The sequence below is a fragment of the Podarcis liolepis genome, assembly GCF_965112155.1.
Source record: "Podarcis liolepis genome assembly, chromosome: 3".
In the NCBI taxonomy this organism is placed as follows: Eukaryota; Metazoa; Chordata; class Lepidosauria; order Squamata; family Lacertidae; genus Podarcis; species Podarcis liolepis.
The window spans coordinates 81,837,093-81,858,433 of NC_139557.1; the positions used below are offsets into that span (position 1 = coordinate 81,837,093).

Sequence of the window (21,341 nt, forward strand, 5' to 3'; positions counted from 1 at the left end):
CAGGAGCAGGGACCGAGCAACGGGAGCTCACCCCGTCACAGGGATTCGAACCGCCGACCTTCTGATCGGCAAGCCCTAGGCTCTGTGGTTTAACCCACAGCGCCACCCCTGTGTTTGAAGAGTAGATGCTATTAAAAACTATTTTTTGTTTTCAGTTGATAAAAATAATAGGAAGGAATTTCAGTGTCATACTGATTTAATCGCTCTGTCAGTGCAAGCATTTCTGCTTGCCAGGTAGCGTTATCTGCCAGGAATCTGAGCTGAGACGCCCATGTAGCAGAAGTTGCCCCCAGTTCTAGTCGCCACACAGGGGCAGCTTAAGGTCCAAAATAGTTTATTTTATGGCCCAGTTCACACACCACACTCAGGTCCGTGGTTTGCTTCTCTCCCAACAAGCCACAACCAATATTCAAGCTTTGTTTCTGGTTTACAACGTGTAGCTCGTTTTGGGGGGTTGGTTGGCAGTGAGCCTGGATTCAGACAAAATGACAGACCAAACTCTGGCTTGCTTTGTTTATGGTGCAGTGGCAGCAACAACAGGGGAAGTGTGAGATGGGAACTCTTGAGCAGCATACTCCAACACATTGTTCACCTTAAACCATAGTTTGCTTTAAATGTGGTTTAATGTGACCTATAAAGCAGGCCATACAACAAATATAATAAATGTAATGTGTTGAATACACCTAAACCTTTGATTTTGCCATCTGCAACTCCCTTTCACAATACTTCTTCCATGAAATCTGTCACACCCTCTTTCATAAGGTGTTAGTTAACCCTTTTTATTTTCTGCCTCTGTATGATTTTCTACACTGTATGAAATTCTGTTGAACGCATTTTTTTTAATGGCAATCACTCATCTTCATCAGCTGGTTAGATGGCATCATATTAAGGAGGACTGAACTGGCAAATACTTGGGGTGTATAGAAATGGGTATATGATAAATTCATATTTCCATTTTGAATACTGTCTTGTGTACACTAAGTAGAAAGACAGCTAATAAACTGCTTAAAATAAGGCAATTTAGATTTGCATAGTTGAAGACTGAAAAGATACTTTTCATACAGTCTAAGCTCTACTACAGTGACAATTTAAATGTTAAATTTGTTTTTTTTTTCTTGATTATTTTAAGGAGATACAAACATGGGAGAAACAAGATATCATAACGTTAGGATTTGTTGTGCAAACTATTTCATGTAAAACAGAATCCAGCATTGGCCTTTTTTTTTTTTTGCTTATAATGGATGGGAAGTTAGGTTTGCACTTTGCCATCTAAGGTTCACACTTTCCTTCCTACCACATGGTTGGTAGAAGGACTCCACCAGCATTCAGTTTCCCTGTGTCAGCTTGGCCGGTCATCTGAACTAGGAATCGTAGATTATAACAAATTCTGGTTAGTTTCAAAGCACGCCAACTTCAAACCGATATTTCTGAAGCTGGCTTCTTAGCCAACACAAAGGGTTTAGTTTTGCTCTAATTAATACATTCTTGTTCTGAGTTTGTTTTTCACATATCAGCTGTGGTTTCTGTGACCAAATAAAAATGAGATGTCACATTTATGCATGAAAAGGCAATGCAAGTTTGTTTTCAGGAAGGTAGAGATTTCAAGGGAGGGCAGTGTTTGCACAGTGTAATAAATAAGTCAAGGGTTGAGCTGAGCAACAATCTTCTGTAGTATCTTTTCCTAAGAAAGAATAATAGTGTTGTCTTACTACTAAGATCTATCTTAGGAACCTAATTGGGTCAGTTCCATTCTGAGAACTCACGTTAACTCTTAATTCATACTGTACCAAAAACAATTTCTGGCGCTGTTCAACAAATGCTGTATATTTATGTAAATGTTTATGATGTGGATAAAGAGAAACAGATATTTTAGTCTCCCAACAGGTGGAACAGTCAAGTTAAAGATTAAGCTAGTGATTGCAAAGGGATTAGATGTAGAATTCAAAACTGGTGATCTGTGGTGTATGTTGGAAAACAGAAACAAGAAAGGAGGGAACTTAACAGGTGCTAGGAAAGAGTTTGTAATGATGAAATGCTTTCGTTCTCTGTATCAGAAAATGCCCAAACAATGAGGGCACATGTTCTTTTGTTGTAGGTTTGTCTCTTCCAAGGGTAGGTATAGGTGCTTTTTGTATTCTGTTCTTTTTATCTGTGTTGGTAGTGGCTTTTATAGCAGAATAATTGTAGTTTTATAATTACGTTGATGAGCCTAGCTTTCAGGTAGTGGTCCTGCGTAAGGGCCATAAAGGTGGTACTGCTGAATTTTTTCAGCCTGAACTGTATTAATTCAAACAGGAGTGACTTTGGGGAAATGGTTGTAGAATTTAGTCAATATTTGCATCAACAACACTGTGAAATCCATTTCCCATAAAGTTAATTTTTTTCTTCCATTTTAAGTTTGTTTGTTTGTTTGTTTGTTTGTTTGTTTGTTTGAATGCCACTTCCATCATTATATGCAACACTCACAATTAGCTTTACAAATGTCTTTGGAATATCTGAAATATATCTGAAAGATATTCCAAAGCATGATAGCACTTTTAAACAAATGGTAATTTGGCATGACACAAACATAGTGAAGGTCGCATGTTGCCATGAAAATAACCAATTCTTTTGAAGGTAATCTTTTTATGCCATCTTTAATACAATATTTTATAGTTTATTGGAATAAATCCTGGCTCTTGTTGCTTTTGCTCCCAAAGGAGCATTGGTCATGTACTACTACTATTAAGCTATACCCATTTTGTAGCCAATGGGGCCTCTTTTGCTACAGCCCATTTCCCTTCCTAAAAGGCCCTTGACCCCCAGAGTGGCTTTCCATGGGCTCAGGGATGAGAGATGCTCATGCAATTTTGAACAGAACCCTATATGTTGAAATGTTTCTGAGACTCCACAACTGTTCTTGTTGAACACTTTGCAGCAGCCAAGCAAGAGAAGACTGGCATAACAGCAACAGGTTCTACATCAGATGAAGATGGAAACAAGACCAATGCAAACTTTCCCCAAAAGGATCCAACCCAGACTTTGCAGGCCCTCTTCTCTCTTCTTCGAGAAGAATTTGAGCAGATGGATTCAAGAGTCCTCCCCCTGTGCCTCCATGAGGTAGTACAAAAAGACCTACCTTGGTTTCTCTGTGGCCATACTATGAGAGATTTTATCAGCTGAAATAATGGAAAGCCACTGACTTAGAGTGAGTTAGAGTCTGTCTCAGTGTAAGGCAGCGCCCTATGTTCCTAATCCCATTGATTTATGTGGGAGCTAATTTAGTCTGGATCCAACCCATTAGATTATTGAGGGAAGTCCATCATGCCATAAGCTTTTGTAGGTCAAAGACTGTGATGAAATGTGGATTGGTCCATAAAAGTTTATGGCACAATATATTTGTTAGTATTTAAGATGCCATAGTAGTTAAATACCCCAAGTATTTGCTTTCCAGGTGTGTGGGTGTAGAAGGTTATAATCCTGAGGACTGTAGCAGACGTTCTTGAAGATGTAGAGGCTGGAAAGTATATAAACTTTGTGGCTATAACTCTTACTTCTCTGTCTGTATATGTGATGCTTTGATAAAATGAGTAGAAAATAAATTTAGTGCAATCATCTATACACGCTTACTCAAAAGTGTGGTCTCCTGTGTTCACTGGAACTTAATCTCAGATCAGTGTGCCCAGGACTACAATCTTAATTTATTGCATATATGAAACGTCCAAACATATATAATCTCGCTTCTCACAAATAGTATATTCAGCCATGGTTCAGGGTACAACATTCATGTACGTTTTTGGCAGGATATAGATTCTGAGGTGGTTTCTGGAGGATGATATAAAGGGTGATAATGGTATAATAAATATCTGAAAATGTTAGTTGCTTCTTTGCTTTCTGTTACAGATTGCTGAAACGTATTTTCAAGATGGAGAATGTATCCTTTTTAAAATCAAGATTGATTTCTATGCCATTGCCCTCAGCATATGGCTGAAGGTTTCCAGCAACAGGTCTAGTTAAAGCCAAAGTGGAAAAAATATTATTATTTAAGTGCAGTTTCTTAATTTCTTAATTTCCAGGGGGGGACACTTATAAATATTAAATTGTTATCTCAAAAGTGTAAAGAACAGTGTAAAACAGTCTCTGCAAGAACAGTGTAAAAAACAAAAAACAAACCACTATGGCAGGGGTCTGCAACCCGTGGCTCCGGAGCCGCATGTGGCTCTTTTACACCTTTGCCGCGGCTCCGGGGTGGATACTAGCGAGGGGAGGAGGCGCATTGTGCGCCCCGACACTCCCCACTGTGGCGGGCGCTGTACTGGCTGTGACGTCGCATGGGGGCGGTGCGTGTGTTAGTCACGCACTCTCCCGACGTCACCTTCCCGCCCGCCCGCTACATTGTAAGGGGCATGTACGCTGGTCACTGCATTGAAAGGGGGCATGTACGCTGGTCCACTGTTTTGAAGGGGAGTGAAGAACACACACACAAAAAAGGTAACTTGTTAATTGAACGTTTATTTCTATGAGGAGGAGTAATTCTGAGGGGTCAAACAAAGAAATAATAAAAAAGTGACAAAAAAGTTATTTTTATAATGACGAGTTTTGCAGCTCCCGGTTTTTTTTCCTTCAGAAACGGGTCCAAGTGGCTCTTTTTTGTCTTAAAGGTTGCAGACCCCTGCACTATGGTATTGTTCATGAACCATGAGTGTACATGAGCTTGTTCAATCTAGCATAAGAACTTGAATCTAATATAGGAGGTGCTTGCATTTATTCAGGCTTTGCATAGATTCAGTGTGATATAGTGGTTAGAGTGCTGGACTAAGACCAAGGAGACCAGGGTTCAAATCCCCACTCAGCCATGTAACATTAGATGTTTATAGCTGGTTTGATTTTCCTCTTTTGCACTTGCAGTCCGAAGAGATTGATTATGTTAGTGGTATTTGCTAGCTTTCACCCCTTAATTCTAGATGTGCGATCAAAAGCTGAGAAGCTTTTACCCTTGAAAGAGAAATTTATTTCATTTTTGAATTTGGTCATTTGAAGAAATAAGAACTTCCAGGTGGTACTTGGTTGTATTTTTTCCATAAAACTGAGTAACTTTAAATATGAATGGCAATTTACTGCTGGAAACACTCATCCTAGAGAATTCATTGCCCAAAAAAGGAAAACTTTCTGACTACAGGAGGGAAAGATTAAGAGAGTTGATTATGGGGTCCATGTAGCACGTGCATGCCAAGTTTTGAGCACAATTATACATTATATCTATGCTGTGCTTTTTTCGTGGGGGGGGGTGTGCAGGGGTATGAATACCCTTTTGTGAATCTAAGTTTGGCCTCATTGAGGGACAGTATTTCAATATGAGTAGGAAAATGAGAGTACCCGTAAACATTTTTTTTTTTAAGGAAAAAAACACTGTCTATGCTCGACTGTCATTCGGTTTCTGCATTTTCCTTTAGTTTTTCATTCAGACGAGAAAGCCATGAAATTTATTCAGCTTGAACGGTTATATCATGAGCAACTACTTGCAAATCTTTCTTCCATACAACAACAGTGGGGTAAGTGTGTCATATAGTTGGGAAATCTCTTGTTTTTATTATAATAGAATAAGTTTTGGGTTTCAAAATAAAAATAGCTGCACATTTCCCTAGTGGTGACTGTTGTGTGTAGGCACAGTGATCAGTGGTTGATCTTTATTTTATCATGATATATTTTCCTTGAAAAGGAACATCATTATTTTCAGTTAGGTTTCTGGCTTTTAATGGACCATTGCAGTTACTCTGTGCTGTAATTTTTGTTTTTCCATTATGTTGAATCCACTTTGTCTAGAGACTATTCAAAACATTTTGCTTTTGAAGACACTGAAATATTTTTAATATACAAAAATATAAAATGATTGTGTGTTGTTGCAGAAAAAAAATGGAAAGCAGCAGCATCTAATGAGGTTCCAGCTCTAAAACGTTCTGCTAAAGTCCTGAATAATGAAGAGTTAGACAAACTTGCTAAACTTTGCACATCACATCAAGAGTAAGTAATAAAAATAATACTGGTTCAATTGGTTCAATTCTCTTTTTGTGTGTGTTTAGATGCACTCAGGGATGTCTTTGAAAAGCAGAATAAAGTGGTTGAAACTGTTCAGATTTTCAAAAGCCATTTGTCAACTTGGCACAAAGAGCTGATGTTCAAAGGGAGAAAATGTTAAAAAAAACCCAAAACACTAGGCATGAATTCTGGACTGTGCCTGGATTTTTAGATTAATTACTTTCCTTCGTTTGCTTGTAATACTTGTGCATTGTTGTATTTCTTGATAAGAAAATTTAAAAATTTAATTATTAGAAAATGAAATTGCCAAAATCTTCATGGTCTCAATTCAAATATCATGTTAGGAATCCTCCAAAACAATGGTTTGGAAGAATAAGGAATATACAATGGGCTCTCTTTTCTTTCCAAGGTTGCCTAACCATAGTTTTGCTGTGACAACTGAATAGTGCAAACTGTGTTTAACATCAACCATGGTTTCTACATCTTAACTGATTATTATGATTAGTGCTAACCAGAAAGGCGAAGATGAAATAGTCATGTGACAGAGGGGGTTGGATCACATGGTTTGGAAGATCGTTTACCCAATCTAACCTAATCTTTTACCCAAATTAACTGCTGAAGATAAATGTTTTAAATTCAAAGTTTGGTGCCTGAAGTATTTCAAAGTTAATCAAACGTGAAGGAGACTTTCACAAAAGCATGCTTTCCTTCGCCATACGAGCATAGTAATTTTATTTATTTTTATTTCATATGTTCTATACCACTTAAGACGGTCTCTGATGAGTTAACAAAATAGAAAATACAATATGAATATGTAAGAAACAATGAAACTGAGAAACTACAATATAATATTATATAATACAATGCACTGTAATACAACTACAATATAAAACAATAAGATGCTCCCAAAATAAAATCCTAGCAGCACATTTTGAAAACATCTTAAGATCCAGGGATCCTTTTCCTCTTGTCAAAGGCACATTCTAGCTCAAAACATGCAGTACTCCTCCCACAAACGTATCACACCCAATTCTGACTCATACAGGTAACTTGTAGCTTGCACACATTTAGCTTGTGAGCATTACGATTTACATGCTTGGCAGGAAAAAAATGGAAAGGTGGGTGTGTCTGGGGAAAATGACTTTGGCAGTCCCACCCACCATTGAACTCAATGTGTTTTCACTATACGTGATTTTGGCTTTATGCACTATCCCCGGAACGCAACCCCCACGTATTTGAGAGTTGCCTGTATTTACAGAAATGATGTAATATATGTTGCTCATTCAATATCATTCTATTTACACCCTCACACACATCTACCGGTACACATAAATATACCATCTACCCAGTTTTAATCTCTGTTCAGTAGGTTGAGTCGGTTTCCCATTATTTCAGCTATAATTGTTCCTGTTTCTTCACTGTATTCTAGCCCAAATGCCTGCACCCAGAGAGTAAGAACTCATTGGAAGCACTAAGTTTCCAGGCCAATCCTAGAGTGGAGCAGATGATATTTGCTCCAGGGGATGAGTTAGTCACCGGCACACAGTTCTTTTTACAGACAGCTGGCTTGAGGCAGTTGGAATGCTCACAGCCGCCAATGTCAGTAGTGATTCTTGCTGGCTGTGCCTGCATGGTGGTCTTGGTAATGCACACCAGGTCACACTCAAATCCAAGATCAAAGTGTGGATTATATTTGCTTGATCAGGAATTAAACAGCTGCAGACTTCATGGGTGACTGACAGAACTTTTTGGGTACAGTGGATTGGATGGAAAGCCAGAAGAGGACACAGGCACTAATTGTCTGCACAGTCCCCTTCTTACAGGTACCATCCAACTCCATACTTATTACATATTGGATCATGTTACATCTTTTCTGAGTCAGTTACATTGGCTGCCTATTAATTTCCAGGCCTATTTCAAGGTGCTGGTTTTTGTCTTAAAAGAATAGTTTGGGACCACATTATACCTACACCTGCATGAACTTACCCAAGCATTAAGATAATCATTGGAGGCTCTGCTCACTGGCCTACCAGCAAGAGCCATCCATGGTGGTCCCACATCTTTAGGTGTAATAATAATAATTTATTTTTTATACCCCTCCCATCTGGCTTGGTTTTCCCAGCCGCACTGGGCAGCTCACAACAGAATATTAAAAACACCATAAAATATCAAACATTTAAAAACTTCCCTAAACAGGGCTGCTTTCAGATGTCTTCTAAAAGTCAGATACTTGTTTATTTCCTTGACATCTGATGGGTGTTCCACAGGGCGGGCGCCACTACCGAGAAGGCCCTCTGCCTGGTTCCCTGTAACCTCACTTCTCACAGTGAGGGAACCGCCAGAAGGCCCTTGGAGCTGGACCTCAGGTGTAAGGCAGCTTCACATATTTAACAATGCAGAAAGGGTCGAACACTAATACTGATTACCCCAATACCAGTGCTAGGAGCACACACCAAATTTGCTAAGGGGACAGGGCGGAGTGGAGGGTCAGTCAAATAGGCCAGGAGAGCTTATGACATTTGAGGAAGTAAGTATACAGGAATCCTACTTCCACAAAGGGGAAAGGTTGGTACAAAACCTTTTCCCCACCTTCCACGTTTCTGCTTGACAGGTTGCCTATCATGTCTCCTATATGACACTTTGATTTTGTTTCCTTCTATTACCCTTTCTCACCTCCATCATGTCCCTGTCCTCCCCTTATTACCTGCCACTGTTCCAGCCTTCCAACATTCCTGTTAAATTACCTTTCTCTACCCTAGTTCTCCGGTCCCCATACTTTACTCTTATTGCTGTATCCTTCACCGTGTCATTCATTTACTGGCTGAACCGTCCACTGCTGCCTTCCCTACTTCCCCACCCCCTGCTTTTCTACCATTATTAACACTGTCACACAAACCCCCAAGTAACTATTTAAACTCCAGCCCATGTTTAATGAGAATTGTATTTTTAGCTATTAGATTTCGGCTGCCCCAGAAAGCCTCATCTTCTCCAATGTGAGGATTTTTAAAATGGGTTAAGGGGGGGAATACCCTGTCTGGTTTTCTGAGTTCCATTCCCAATTGCATGAGCACTGGAGATTCTCCCTCTTCCACTCACGTCCTGCCTTCCCCGTTGAAAGCTGTTCTGGAAAACTCACGCTGGCCAAAATTATGTCCTTGGCATGACTTGGCTTCTTTTGTGCTGCTGCTATGAGGTAGACTTTTTCCACTGTTCTTTCTGTGCACTACAGTACTGTAGCATAAAAGCCTAAGAGTGACGTAATATAAATATCACCCTGGCCAAAAATTCACTAGGCGGCTTTCAGACAAACCACTCCCAACCCCTGTCTGAAGTATGGGGATAATACTGGCCTACATTACAGGATTGTTGTAAAGTTTAATGAGATAGCATGTGTTTTGGGGAAATAAGAATATCCAGTTTTGAGCCTTCTTTAATAGTGTACTGATCTTTAGCTTTCTGTGTGTTGTAGATATCCACTGTAATGTGGTGGGCTTAGAATGGGGAGATGCAGGTTTAAATCCCTGCTCTTCCTTGAAGCTCACAGAGCAGTCCAAACCCCCTTGTTCCAGGCAGGAATGGGGTAGATTGGTTAGAGATATCCCTCCAACCTGTTCTCCTGGCCTCTGATGGCTTCATGCTGGCTGCAGAGTGATGCCAGTGTCATTCTGCTGATGAGGAGCTTCCCTTTTACCTGCCAAATGTGTGGGCTGGCAGATGTGTCACTGCTGGCAGCCCTGCTGGTGGCAGGCAGCAGAAAGCCCCAAAACAGGATATTCTGAGGGTAAAGAGAAGGCAGGGCTGAGCTGGCTGGGGAACCACCTGATCCCAAACTGGCCCTCCTGCCGTCACATGACAGCATAGAGTTCAATCTGGTTCTGATCGAAGGGCAATCTGCCTGCCCTTCCACTTTGATAACTATGCACTATGTTTAGGGAAGCTTTTAATGTTTGATGTATTACAGTATTTTAATATTTTTTTGGAAGCTGCCCAGAGTGGCTGGAGAAGCCCAGCCAGATGAGCGGGGTATTAATATATTATTATTATTATTATTATTATTATTATTATTATTATTATTATTATTATTATTACTACTATTATTATTACTATTATTACTATTATTATTATGCACAGCAGGGCTATGGATGCAGTGCTGGTCCTGGCATCCCCATTTAGCTCTGCTGGGAAGACAGGGTAGTTGGGATGGCTCCCTAAGTATCTTCCCCAAGCTCACCATCTCATAAGTGAATCACTCTCACAATGCTGTAAGGATAAAATTGCTGGGGGGAAGAAGTTACGTATTCTGCTCTGAGCTCCTTGGAGCAAGAGTGAGATAGAGAATTAATAAATGAGTCAGTGTGGACGGGGCATTGTTATTATGGATCATAAACTGTTATTCAGCTAGTTGCGCTAAAATCCAAGAGCATGGCTGTGTTTAATGTTATTCTACTTACCAGTCACAATACTTTAAAAGTAAGTGTTGCAGGTCTATAGTTGCATTTATCACATCAGAAGCTCCAGTAATGAGAGGCTTCTTTGTCACATGCACCAAGAATTGCTTCCAGAACAATTAACTCCCCCACCTCCACCCCCAAAAATGAAATCTCTCTTCAGTGCATTTGAAGCCGCTTCCCACTGTTTCAGAATTTGCTTGTCGTGCCATATTGAGGGAGAGAATTCTTAGAGTGCCAGTGTGGAGTAGTGGCCAGAGAGCTGGATGCAATCCAGAGAGACCTGATCTTACATAACCTCTTGGCCATGCAACTTATTGGGGATCGTGATTGCTTGAGGACGCTGTTCCGAGCTGCTTGGTGGAAAGGCAGTGTAAAAATGTGATATATAAGTGACAGTAAAATGAAGGTGCTTGGGTGTCAGAAGCACTGCTTTGCATGCAGAACTCACCCTGCAGCTCTGGACTGCATTGTGGACAAATTGCTTCTTGTCAATGGTAAGAATTGTGTGCAGTTAACATTTTAATAATCACCTATGTTTGTCTTTAAGCTTTTATTTTTACTTTATAATTTCTTTTATTGGAAATAGGCTCTTGAAGTATAAAGCACAACATTTAAAAGGTTGAGCTGTCCTGCCAGTGTTGTGATTTTTATGGTTTCCTTCCACTTTTTAAATATGTTGCTATTTCTGTGGAAGACTAGAAGATTGAGCAAAATGGGGAAACTGAGTGTGCTGCCTATGTGCTGCAAAATATTAGGAGAGGCTAGTTTTTCACAGCTTCCCATCCACTCCTAACTCTCTTGTGTCGCTAGAAACAGGAAGTAGTGCTATTCAGGTGGTACTTTCAGTGATCTAAAAAGCACTGTTAATTCCTTTGAGTGGTCAATTTCGATTCAGGACAATTTTTTGAAAGCTGATACATTTGTATAAACACATTCAATAAGAGCACTTCTTGTATTGATTTCACCACTTTTACTGCCTTATGGGCCATTAAGTAATAATTGGCAGTTTGTAATGACGTTAGCATATGGTCTGGCTCTGTGCTTTAAAACTATGCTGGCACAGATAGTGTTTCAGTGTTGGAAACTTCTGTGCTAATATTAGAGCATGGAAAGAACTAATCTGATTTGTCGTCTAGTTTTGATGATGTTTTTTGTGAATAATATTTTGGTGGAAGCAGCTGTTTATTTTGTATTTTCTTTTTTGGTTGCAGGCCGCTGGTCTTCCGAAGCAAGGTAAACTGTGAAGTTTTTTCTTGGCATAGTTTTACAAGTAAATGTCCGGGTGTTCTATAATGTGCTAAATGTAATGTGTAGAGCTTACACTGCATAATAACCTGTACTGCATGAAATGAAACAAAAACAAAATTCAGTAATAGGAATTCTGTTGTGTTTTTCAGCTAATAAGTAAAGAAAAATCCCTGAAACGTGAGAGTTTTGTAGGGTTAAGGATATCTGAAGATCTTAAGGAAAGAGGTGCGGCTGCATGTGATTCAGGTATCCCTCTTGTAAATCTTTTCAGTTTTATTTTTAAAACATGTCAGTGTTTAGAAAGCTTTAATTTAGAATAGCACTAGCTAGGCATTTTTCTAACAAGAGTAATATAAGAAGGTGATTACGTTTTTGATGCCTTAGACTTCTCTTAGAAAACAGCAGAACATAGGAATGAGAGTAGCTCAATTGTTACAGCATGAAACTCTTGATCTCAGGGTTGTGGATGCGAGCCCCACATTGGGCAAAAGATTCCTGCATTGCAGGGAGTTGGACTAGATAATTCTCATGGTCCCTTCCAACTATACAATTTTATTCTTCTGTGTGAGCAGTGACTTCAAATACTAGACCTCATTTCCCTAACATTAAACGCTGTCCAACTTCAGTACATCCACACTGTTGCTAAAATTAGCATGGAAATAGAAAAAGAGGCTGAAGGTGGCTGTGGAGCAGTCGGCTGCAGAGATGTTGTCTGCCTGGATGTGTACCTGCCTGCTGCTTACAGATTTTAGCCTTCTCCTTGCTGGTGTGTGGCATCCTTGAGGGTTTAAAAGACTGTATAATCAAGGAATCCTATACCCAGTATAAGAGTCGGCCTCATTGCCGTCATTGGGATTTACTTAAGTGTACAGGACTGCGTGGTAAATCAGTTGTGAATTCCAACCACAACGTGGGATCATTAGCAAACAATGGTTTTATGATTGTGAGTATAATTAACACCTTTGGTAAAGGGCCATGGCCAGTGTGCCTGTGATCGTCAGGTGGAAGTAAAATTGGAGCTTTTCCAGTTAGCCCAAGGAAGGCTCTGCTTATTCCAAAGTGCCCTAAAATCAAATACAGTGGTACCTTGGTTCCTGAATGGCTTGGCTCCCGAACAAATTGGCTCCCGAACGCCACAAACCCGGAAGTAAGTTTTCCAGTTTGCAAACATTTTTCGGAAGCCGAACGTCCGACGCGGCTTCCAAATGAGTACAGGAAGCTCCTGCAGCCAATCGGAAGCCACGCCTTGGTTTTCGAACCATTTTGGGAGTCAAACGGACTCCCAGAACGGATTAAGTTTGAGAACCAAGGTACCACTATAACCAGGGAGACTTTGTTGAATGCCTTGGTATCAACTTCTCTTCATCAACACAAGCTAGTTGTGTTAGATAATTCTTGTTTAGATGTTTCCCTGTGCTAGCTTTTTCTCTGTGACTATTTTCAGCACAGCTAGTATACAGAAACCTAAGCTGCTCCCTATGCTGTCCTCCAGTACTGAGGCCATCCAAACAAAATGGTGGTGCCAGCAAAGCAGTATATTTCAGCAGGACAATGTATGAATCCTAATCAATCAATTCACTAAAGATCAGGAACATGTCCTCTCGCTACGATCGCATTTCATCTCAGGCAACCTCTTAGCCTCTTTGACCCCTTTAGTAATATCTTGTTTCGCTTCCTTGTGGTCTGTGTTCTTCAGGTCCTCTCTTCACGCCTCATATATGTGGCCCCCTGGTAATGTCATCAGCGGTTAAGTTACATGTATTTGTCTCATCACATTAGCAGATGTTTGTTCCCAAGCAAGCTCTGATCTGCTGATTGCCACACTGTGTGCAGGAAAGGTTTTTGCTGGACAGTGCATCCCCTTAGCATCCAGGCCCCCTGGGGAGGCCTACAGTCCTACTAAGGAAGTTTATTTTGTCAGTGCCTTTTGGTGCGCTGAAGGAATGACTACTTCACGCTATAGAGGCATGACCAATGCTTTTGTTGTGCAGATCTTCAAGTTTCCACAACAAAGCTTCTAGCTGGAAAAGAGACTCTTCAAGTGCATTTTTAACTTTCTACGTAGAAAATGTCAAAATATCTATTTGTTCTTATCAATAATTATGTTGTTCTGAGAAATCTTAATGGTTCTGTCCTCACGTGACCTTATGGGGAAGGTAGCCAAGTTTTTGTGCCTGCATTTCTATGTATCTGTTGCTCTAAAACTTATAAGCTTTATCTAAATATGGTATGGAAACTGAGCCTAGCATTTTATTCCCTAAGGTTTCTGGTTATGCTTTGCGGCTGAATTTTTTTTCCCTCTACATGAGAGATCTTTTTGCTTTGGCGGTACTTTTCATTCTATGAGGTTGTTGTTTTTTATTTTAAAAAAGTATTTAAAATAACCATGTGAGACAGGTTGCGTCAATGAATAGGATGGCATGTATCTCCATCATCTCCTCCTTGTTCTGTATCTGTCGATGCTACACAGGTATCCTGGTGTGATGTACTACATCGGGGCACTGCAAGCATTGGTTCAAAACACAAGATACTGTTATCACTTAAGATCATTTCCATCCACTCTATCAAAGTAAACTTTAAGGGAGCCATCCTATGGCTGATGGCCTAGTTGTAGCAGAAAGTTCCTCTGCCATTGCTCCTTCACTGCTCATGGCAGTAAGGAGTGAAAAGGGACCTGTTGGGTAGACCAGAAGATGCCTCCCATTCCCTTGACACACATACCTAAACCAAATAACTAACCACAGAGCTGTCATAGTTAATTTGTTTAGAGTCAATGGGAGGGAAATTAGGAAACATCTGTCAATAGCAGCAGGTGGGGAAAGAACAAGCAGCTCCCACCTGCAAGCTGGCAGGGCTTAGGAATCAGTGGCTTCTCTGCCAAGAAATCTTCCTTCCCCTCCCCCCCCCCAGCCTTTACTCTGCCCAATAACAACCCATTGCATAGTTAAATATACTTTTTTTAATGGCATACTTAGTGGTGCATAGGGCTGCAGCAGTAAACATCATGGAGATTTTATAATCTTTCATATGAAGGTTTTTTAAAAAAAATTCAGTAAACAGTATGGTTTGTACCTTTTTAATTATAGTTACTGAAGCTACCATTATATTTTTAGCAACCAATATTCATCACAGTTTCCCTTTCCTTTAAAATGTTTAAAGCAATTTGTAATTTCTGTATAAAATACTTAAGTGAAATCAAGCCACTTAGTGCCAAAGCCAAAGGAAAACTTGCAGATATGTAACTAATCACACCCTTGTTCAGCAGGGTATGTAGAGGTGTCTTAAGTGCTCTAAAAGTCAATAGAAAACAAGTTAGCTGCTTCACTTTAACTATGATTTGTATTTTACACATGAAAATTAGTGGAGCAGAGCGATTGCTGCCAGACAGGAATTCAGTCAAAACATTAACGGGTAGTGCTATCAGGTTGCTGATTTTTCTTCTTCTTCTTTTTCCTACAATGCTGAAGTATTGAATCACTTCTAAATGCTTGAACTCTTTCCCTGTTGCATTAGATACTCAGACTTGGCCTGGCGCTGAACCAAAGAAAGAGAACAATCGCAAAGAGGGTGAGAGGTGTGAGAGCTTCCAACCCGAAAAGCGTCATAGGCTTGAAGAGAAGGCAAGTCTTCGACTCTCTGTGGGGAAGCACCACATGGAGGAGGAGCGCTGCAATGATGAATCAACACTGGAGCCAGCCACCCAGCCCACAGAGACACTGGGCACGTCTCAGCCAGGCTGTTTATCTACAAAGGATGCTAGTGAAGATGCCGGTCTGCAGCCAAGAGAAGAGCAGTTCTCTGAGGATGTAGCAAAAATAGAAGCAGCTGCTGAGGAGCCTGCAGCAGAGTGCTCTAGTGAGCCAATGGTAGACACATTGGTTTTGACAGAGGCCGATTATATGCCTCCTGATCTAATTCCCTCAGATGAAACTGTTCAGTCTGAACAAAACTTACTCAGGTCAGCTGGCTCTATTGTGATTTCCAGTACTCCGTTGGGGAGCAACGTATTAAACAAGCACCAGCAACAGACAGCTTATGGAACTGATAAGAAATCTGTGCAGGGCAGAACATCAGACATTACCGGGGAAGTGCATGCCGAAGGTAACATGCCTGAACTGGACAGTGTTCCATATGAAGGGATACAGGAGGAAACAGCAGTACTGGAAGAGGAAGGTGAAAATGAAGAACCAGAAGACCTCTTTGATCGGTTTTTAAATGGTTGCATAACAGACAGAGAGGAGTCCCTTAAATGCCTAGCAAGCCAAGGGGACTCTGAAATTCTTCCACATATGCCTCCTGAACAAGCACTTTATAGTTCACCGGAAGGTTATTCACTGGATGAAAGCTTTTCTTCACTTGATGAACTTGCAAAACGAATAGAGATTGCAGAGGTAAACACTGGCAAAAATAACTTCCAACACTGTTGGCACTATTCGTGGTTTATATTATTTGTGTTCTCTAGCATGAAAAAAGTAGTGGGTTTTTTCCTGAAAAGAAGCCATGTTTAGGAGGATGTGTTGTTTATTTTTCCTTTCCAAGTTTATTGATTAAGTTTTAGGTAAGTAAAGTTTTCTTTATGAAAAATAAGAGGATAACATAAATAAACTTATGCATCTTAAGAGGCCAAACAGTAGCAAAAGTAATCATGAGGAGGGGGCGCAGAATGAAAAAAGCTCTCTGGGGCATTTGCAAAAAAATACTTGAATATTTCAGACCTTTTTGCTTTACCTCAAACTGAGGTTAACAATAACATTTCAGTTATTCTAGTCATGGCTGGCTGATGAACAATCGTGAGTGTATTTTATTCTCTTTGCGAGAATATATTTGGTTCTACCATTGCTGTTTTAAGTTGAACAGCAAGAAAATGGGCAGAATGACTTAGCAAAGGAGTTTTAAGCTGTTCTGATTGATTTAGGTACCGTTGGTAAATGAAAGGCCTGAGGATATAATGGCTTATCCTTTTTACTGCTGTTCCAAAGCACATAGTGCCAGCATCAGAAGTCAGAGATTGAGACAGAACACACCATACTTTTATAGCTGACTGACATATTTGAGGTCACAGTGTACTTCTGGGCATGCTAAATGAATCATCTAGAATATTGTTCACCAAAGGCATTATGCACTGCTCTGTAAAAGGTTGAAGGAAGAGAGCCCTCTGTTTAGTTCTGCCTCCCCCCCCCCTCAAAACTCTTTTGAAAGCAAGATTGATCCCTAAGGCTAACTGTCAGAAGTAGAATAAATAAACTTGTCTTCAGTAGGCAGTCATTTCCATTTTCGTCCAGTAGCAGTGGCACAGTTTGTTAACTGGAACAGCACAGCAAAGAGATGTGTTTGAACAGAGTGTTTGTTTTTGAAGTTTATTAGCAATATTTTAAACATCCTTCTTATAAACCTTCAGTCTTAATACCTAGTTTATGGGTAAGGATTACAATTGGATACATTTATTATCTTCTCTCACTTTTTACCATGTCTCAAGGGAGTATTGTATACAGCAAAAATCTGCTCCAAAATTGCATCAACTTCTATATTCTAAATACTTAAGAGGAAAGCCATCTTTTATGTTACACTTGCTAAACTTCAGTATCCATAAACATAGTGAGCCCCGCACCCCATGTTTATTTATTTTTTGCATTTCTAAGTACCATTTGAATGCCATTCGTTCCTACTTCCCCTCATCTTATGTTTACTGTAAGAAGGCAAAAGCTGATGATACAGTGTTCTTATGGGAAACATTATGTAATTCCTAACTTAGGTTTGCTGTTCTCTGGGCTCTGACTTCTTTGCAGGCAGACTTTGGTCTCTGAAGAGGGGACAGAGAGTACCTTGCATCATTCAATAGCAATCTCTCCAGGCCAAATATGGAGTAATATTGGCTCTCTCTAGAGGGAGTTTGTTCCCTAGGCTGTGTCAACTGGAGGCATGTGTTTCAGAGATACATAAATCAAGGAAAAGCAAGGGGGGGTGTTAGAGCAGGGCTATATCTTGTACTATGTAAGACTCTGTAATGTTCTGGCTTACCTGCCTTGGCTATGCATTTGCAGGGGAAGCAAGAGCAATCCAGTAGTTTTATTAGGTTTCCTGATTTATTCTGATCAGATTTACAAGCATCAGGACTGGAGTTGGTGTAGTTGGGCACCCGCCTAGTTTCACATGACCCCCAAAGCCTTCGTCTCGCTTTTGCAGTCTGTTCACCTGCTCTCTCCAAGCATGTCAGCAGTGACAAGAGCAAAGATCAGGAGAAACCTCCACTTGCCTTGCTCTCTTTTTACAGGCAGTGGTGTGATTTGGGTTCAGAGTGTGAGAGGGACAGCGACTGGGTAGGCCCATTTAGGAATGGGACCCCACTGAGGGAGCCTTAGCTAAGGACCCTCAAAGGCTGATAAGAATAATTGGTTGAAGCCTATGAGTGATCAGCTGTTCAGTATTCACTGTTTTTAGAATTTGACCTTTGCTTTGTTTAGCTTATAAACAGGGGAATTTTCTTGACTGTAGCATTAAAAGTAATGTCAGTAAAGATTCTGTTGACATTTGAACACATAATTTGACCTTTGACCCACCCTCATGCTTGATCTGCATGTGTGTTCAGCATGAAGCATTGAAATATGCTGTATCAGGATAAGAAGAATGTGATGTACAATGACACCCCATTCAGCTAATCTATGGAAAATAATAATTGTCCACATGTAATGTTCAGAAAGCAAATCTTTGTGTGAAACAATTGGTGTGGGGGAAACCAAAAGCATGTCCATACATTAAAACAGTCTGCAAGATATATATGCACACCCCTTATTTGCTTGAAAGTAAGACCCATGGTGTCCATGGAGGCTTACTCCAAGTTAGCAAGCCTTCATTATTTATATAAGTTATGGTTGTCTATTGTATCCATGCTCATGCATTGCACAATGCAATTCCAAAGTCAAGGCAGGGTAATAGCAAATTACTAGGAGCTGAAAGTTTATTTTCAGATAAATAATACATGTTCCAAGTTGCTTGGAATATGCAACATATTGTGAAACCTTTAATATTGCCAGTTGCCTCCATATCAACAGCTAATACTCAAGGTCGCAGTCTTCCTGTTAGGGTTTATATTATTATATAATACAATCAAAAAAACAACGATCAATGTTTTGTTTCTAGCCTGACCACATAAAATTATAATAGCAGTAGCATGTGCGCAGCAGCGGCCTTGAATGTTGAATAATTCATAAAGTATTATTAATGGTTTTGCCAAAATAGCACAAATAACTTCTCCCTCTTCAGAGACAAGCTACTAACATCTCTGCTCTGCGTACTTGTGCTTTTAGAAGTTCAGCTTATTGATTTTCTCTTTTCAGATAGAACTAAAACTATTAATACCAGAAGTATGCATTAGAGACATTATAAAAATGTGCTTTGTAATTGTGCGTTTTGCTTTCAAGATTGCGCCCATTCTAATGCTCTGTTACATTCCCAGCATCTGAGCAAGGGGGCACTTGTGTGGCGAAATAGCTTCCAACCTGTGCAGCAGTAGCCTGTATGCGTCACAGAAGAATCAAACTGTGTCTGAATTTATCCACACAAGCAGCTGAAAGTGGGCCCTTCACTGGTCTCGCTCTTTCCTCAGTCTGCCTCACTATTCTCCTTTGATTGCTGGATGATATGCCATCATAGCAGGGAATGACTCTCACCAACTATGTAGTCTCAAAATAAAGTGTCAGGAAGCTTTTGAGCACGCCCAAGGCAGTGAGTCCATCTCAAGTCTCACTGCAAAATCTGAAGATTTGCTTTGTGGGTGGAAACTGAGAAGGGTTGTCTTCACACTTTATCATGAGACTAGTCACTTTCAACTCTTCTGTCAGCCATTTCTTTGCATAATGAGCTTTGGTGTTAGTCACAGTGTGGTAGGGGCTGATGTGATTGTATCATTCATGAGAAGTGATGTTGTTAGCATTATCCAGTTAGGAATTGTAATACTCATGTGGTCATTTTCCAGACAGCAGAGAGTTACATTGTGATTTGAGAGTTGTATTAAGTACAAGATCCCTTAAATCAGGAACCTATGCCCTCCTGATGCTAAAATTGCATAGAGATGTACGCTGAGCTGAGTGTCTAACTGTATGTGTAAGAGAAGGAAACCCCTTTAAATATATAAAGAGATTGTAATCAAATTGAATAAAGGCAACTTTTCAGCTAAGAAAAAGCATAAATATTTTTCATCATAAATAAATAAATAAATAACATAAAGAAAAAATATGACTATTCAGACTGTATGTTACATTGTAATCACAGTATAGCACTACCTTTACAGTTTATGGTGATTTAGGGGGAAATTCCTTGCAAAATAACCCATGTTAATTATAAGTTCCAACAATAGCAAAGTTTAGAAGCAAATGTCATAGTTTAGTAATATAAATTATATAATGCTGCATAATTATTGGAATATATTGGTGCAATTATGTAGCCAATGAAATGCAGTGTTACCTCTGGTTACGAACTTAATTTGTTCTGGAGGTCCGTTCTTAACCTGAAACCGTTCTTAACCTGAAGCACCACTTTAGCTAATGGGGCCTCCCGCGCCGCCGCATGATTTCTGTTCTCATTCCTGAGGTAAAGTTCATAACCCGAAGTACTACTTCTGGGTTAGTGGAATCTGTAACCCAAAGTGTTTGTAACCCAAGGTGTTTGTACCTCGATGTACCACTGTATATAAAGCCAAACATAGTGGCCTAATTTGCACATCACGGGAAAGCCAAACCACAGTTTACCAGGACCACACAAACGTGCCAACTCCTAGAGAGAAATTCACATGTGCTTTGCTCTTCCCCAGTTCCTTTAGCACAGCTCAGTGTATAGCTAAGCAGCACCAGATTTAGGGTGGTAGAGGCGGTTCTCCTGCATAGGGAACTGAGCTGAAGGGGTGCAAAATTGAAAAGATAAATAATTGAGAAGATCCATTGGGGGTGCCAAATTTGTGACTTTACAGGGCACCATATTATGAAAGATTACCAAAGTCCGCCCCTGAGCTAAACCAAGGTTGAGGTCTCCTCATTAATCATGATTAGTAACCATAGGACAAAAACTTGCCTGTTGGTCATAAGCAAGGAGGAGATCCCTTAACCAGACAAGATGCTGTTCTTAAAAGGACCAAGGAGGAGCAAATAAGTATGAGCTCTTCTCTGGGAGCCAGCAGTAAACCATAGTTTACTATATTGTGATGTGCAAGGCAGTCCAGTCACTTAATAGTCTGTCATTAAAAGCACCTCTTTTATCTTTCCTGTTAGACTGTTCCTGCGGAGGGGCTTGTGTCAATATTAAAGAAGAGAGACGATAGTGATGCTCAGATCCAGCGGAGAGAGTCTAAAAGAAGAGTAAGATTCCTAGAAATGGAAGACACATTTGACCAAGGTACCCTGCTTTTGTTTATCACAACCCCCCGCCCCTGCCCCCCAAATTACACAATATGAGTTGCAGTCAACTAAGGCATACTTGAAATCTATTGAACAAGGGATCATCATGTCTCCTGCTTAAGGATGGACACAGACTAGTTCTTGTGTTCAGAAATGGGAAATTAGCCATTTTATGCTTCTCGTTCACAACAGGCACTGGTGCAAACTGCTACCCACATAGCCCTATATAGCATCCTTTGAA

At 40.2% G+C, this 21,341-nt stretch overlaps 1 protein-coding gene across 5 annotated transcripts in view; it reads left to right on the forward strand.

Annotated features, from left to right (window-relative positions):
• The window catches only part of CNST (consortin, connexin sorting protein), a 40,878-nt gene that overhangs the window by 16,141 nt on the left and 3,396 nt on the right, over positions 1-21,341 (forward strand). For 4 of the 5 annotated variants that reach the window (XM_083496858.1, XM_083496861.1, XM_083496859.1 and 1 more), the window contains 8 exons: positions 2,918-3,099; positions 3,883-3,913; positions 5,445-5,531; positions 5,886-6,000; positions 11,678-11,699; positions 11,864-11,960; positions 15,228-16,105; positions 20,975-21,098. In XM_083496858.1, the coding sequence (XP_083352984.1) occupies positions 2,918-3,099; positions 3,883-3,913; positions 5,445-5,531; positions 5,886-6,000; positions 11,678-11,699; positions 11,864-11,960; positions 15,228-16,105; positions 20,975-21,098 (1,536 nt within the window). The remainder of the gene's footprint in view (positions 1-2,917; positions 3,100-3,882; positions 3,914-5,444; positions 5,532-5,885; positions 6,001-11,677; positions 11,700-11,863; positions 11,961-15,227; positions 16,106-20,974; positions 21,099-21,341) is intronic. The other variant, XM_083496862.1, reaches the window with a different exon arrangement.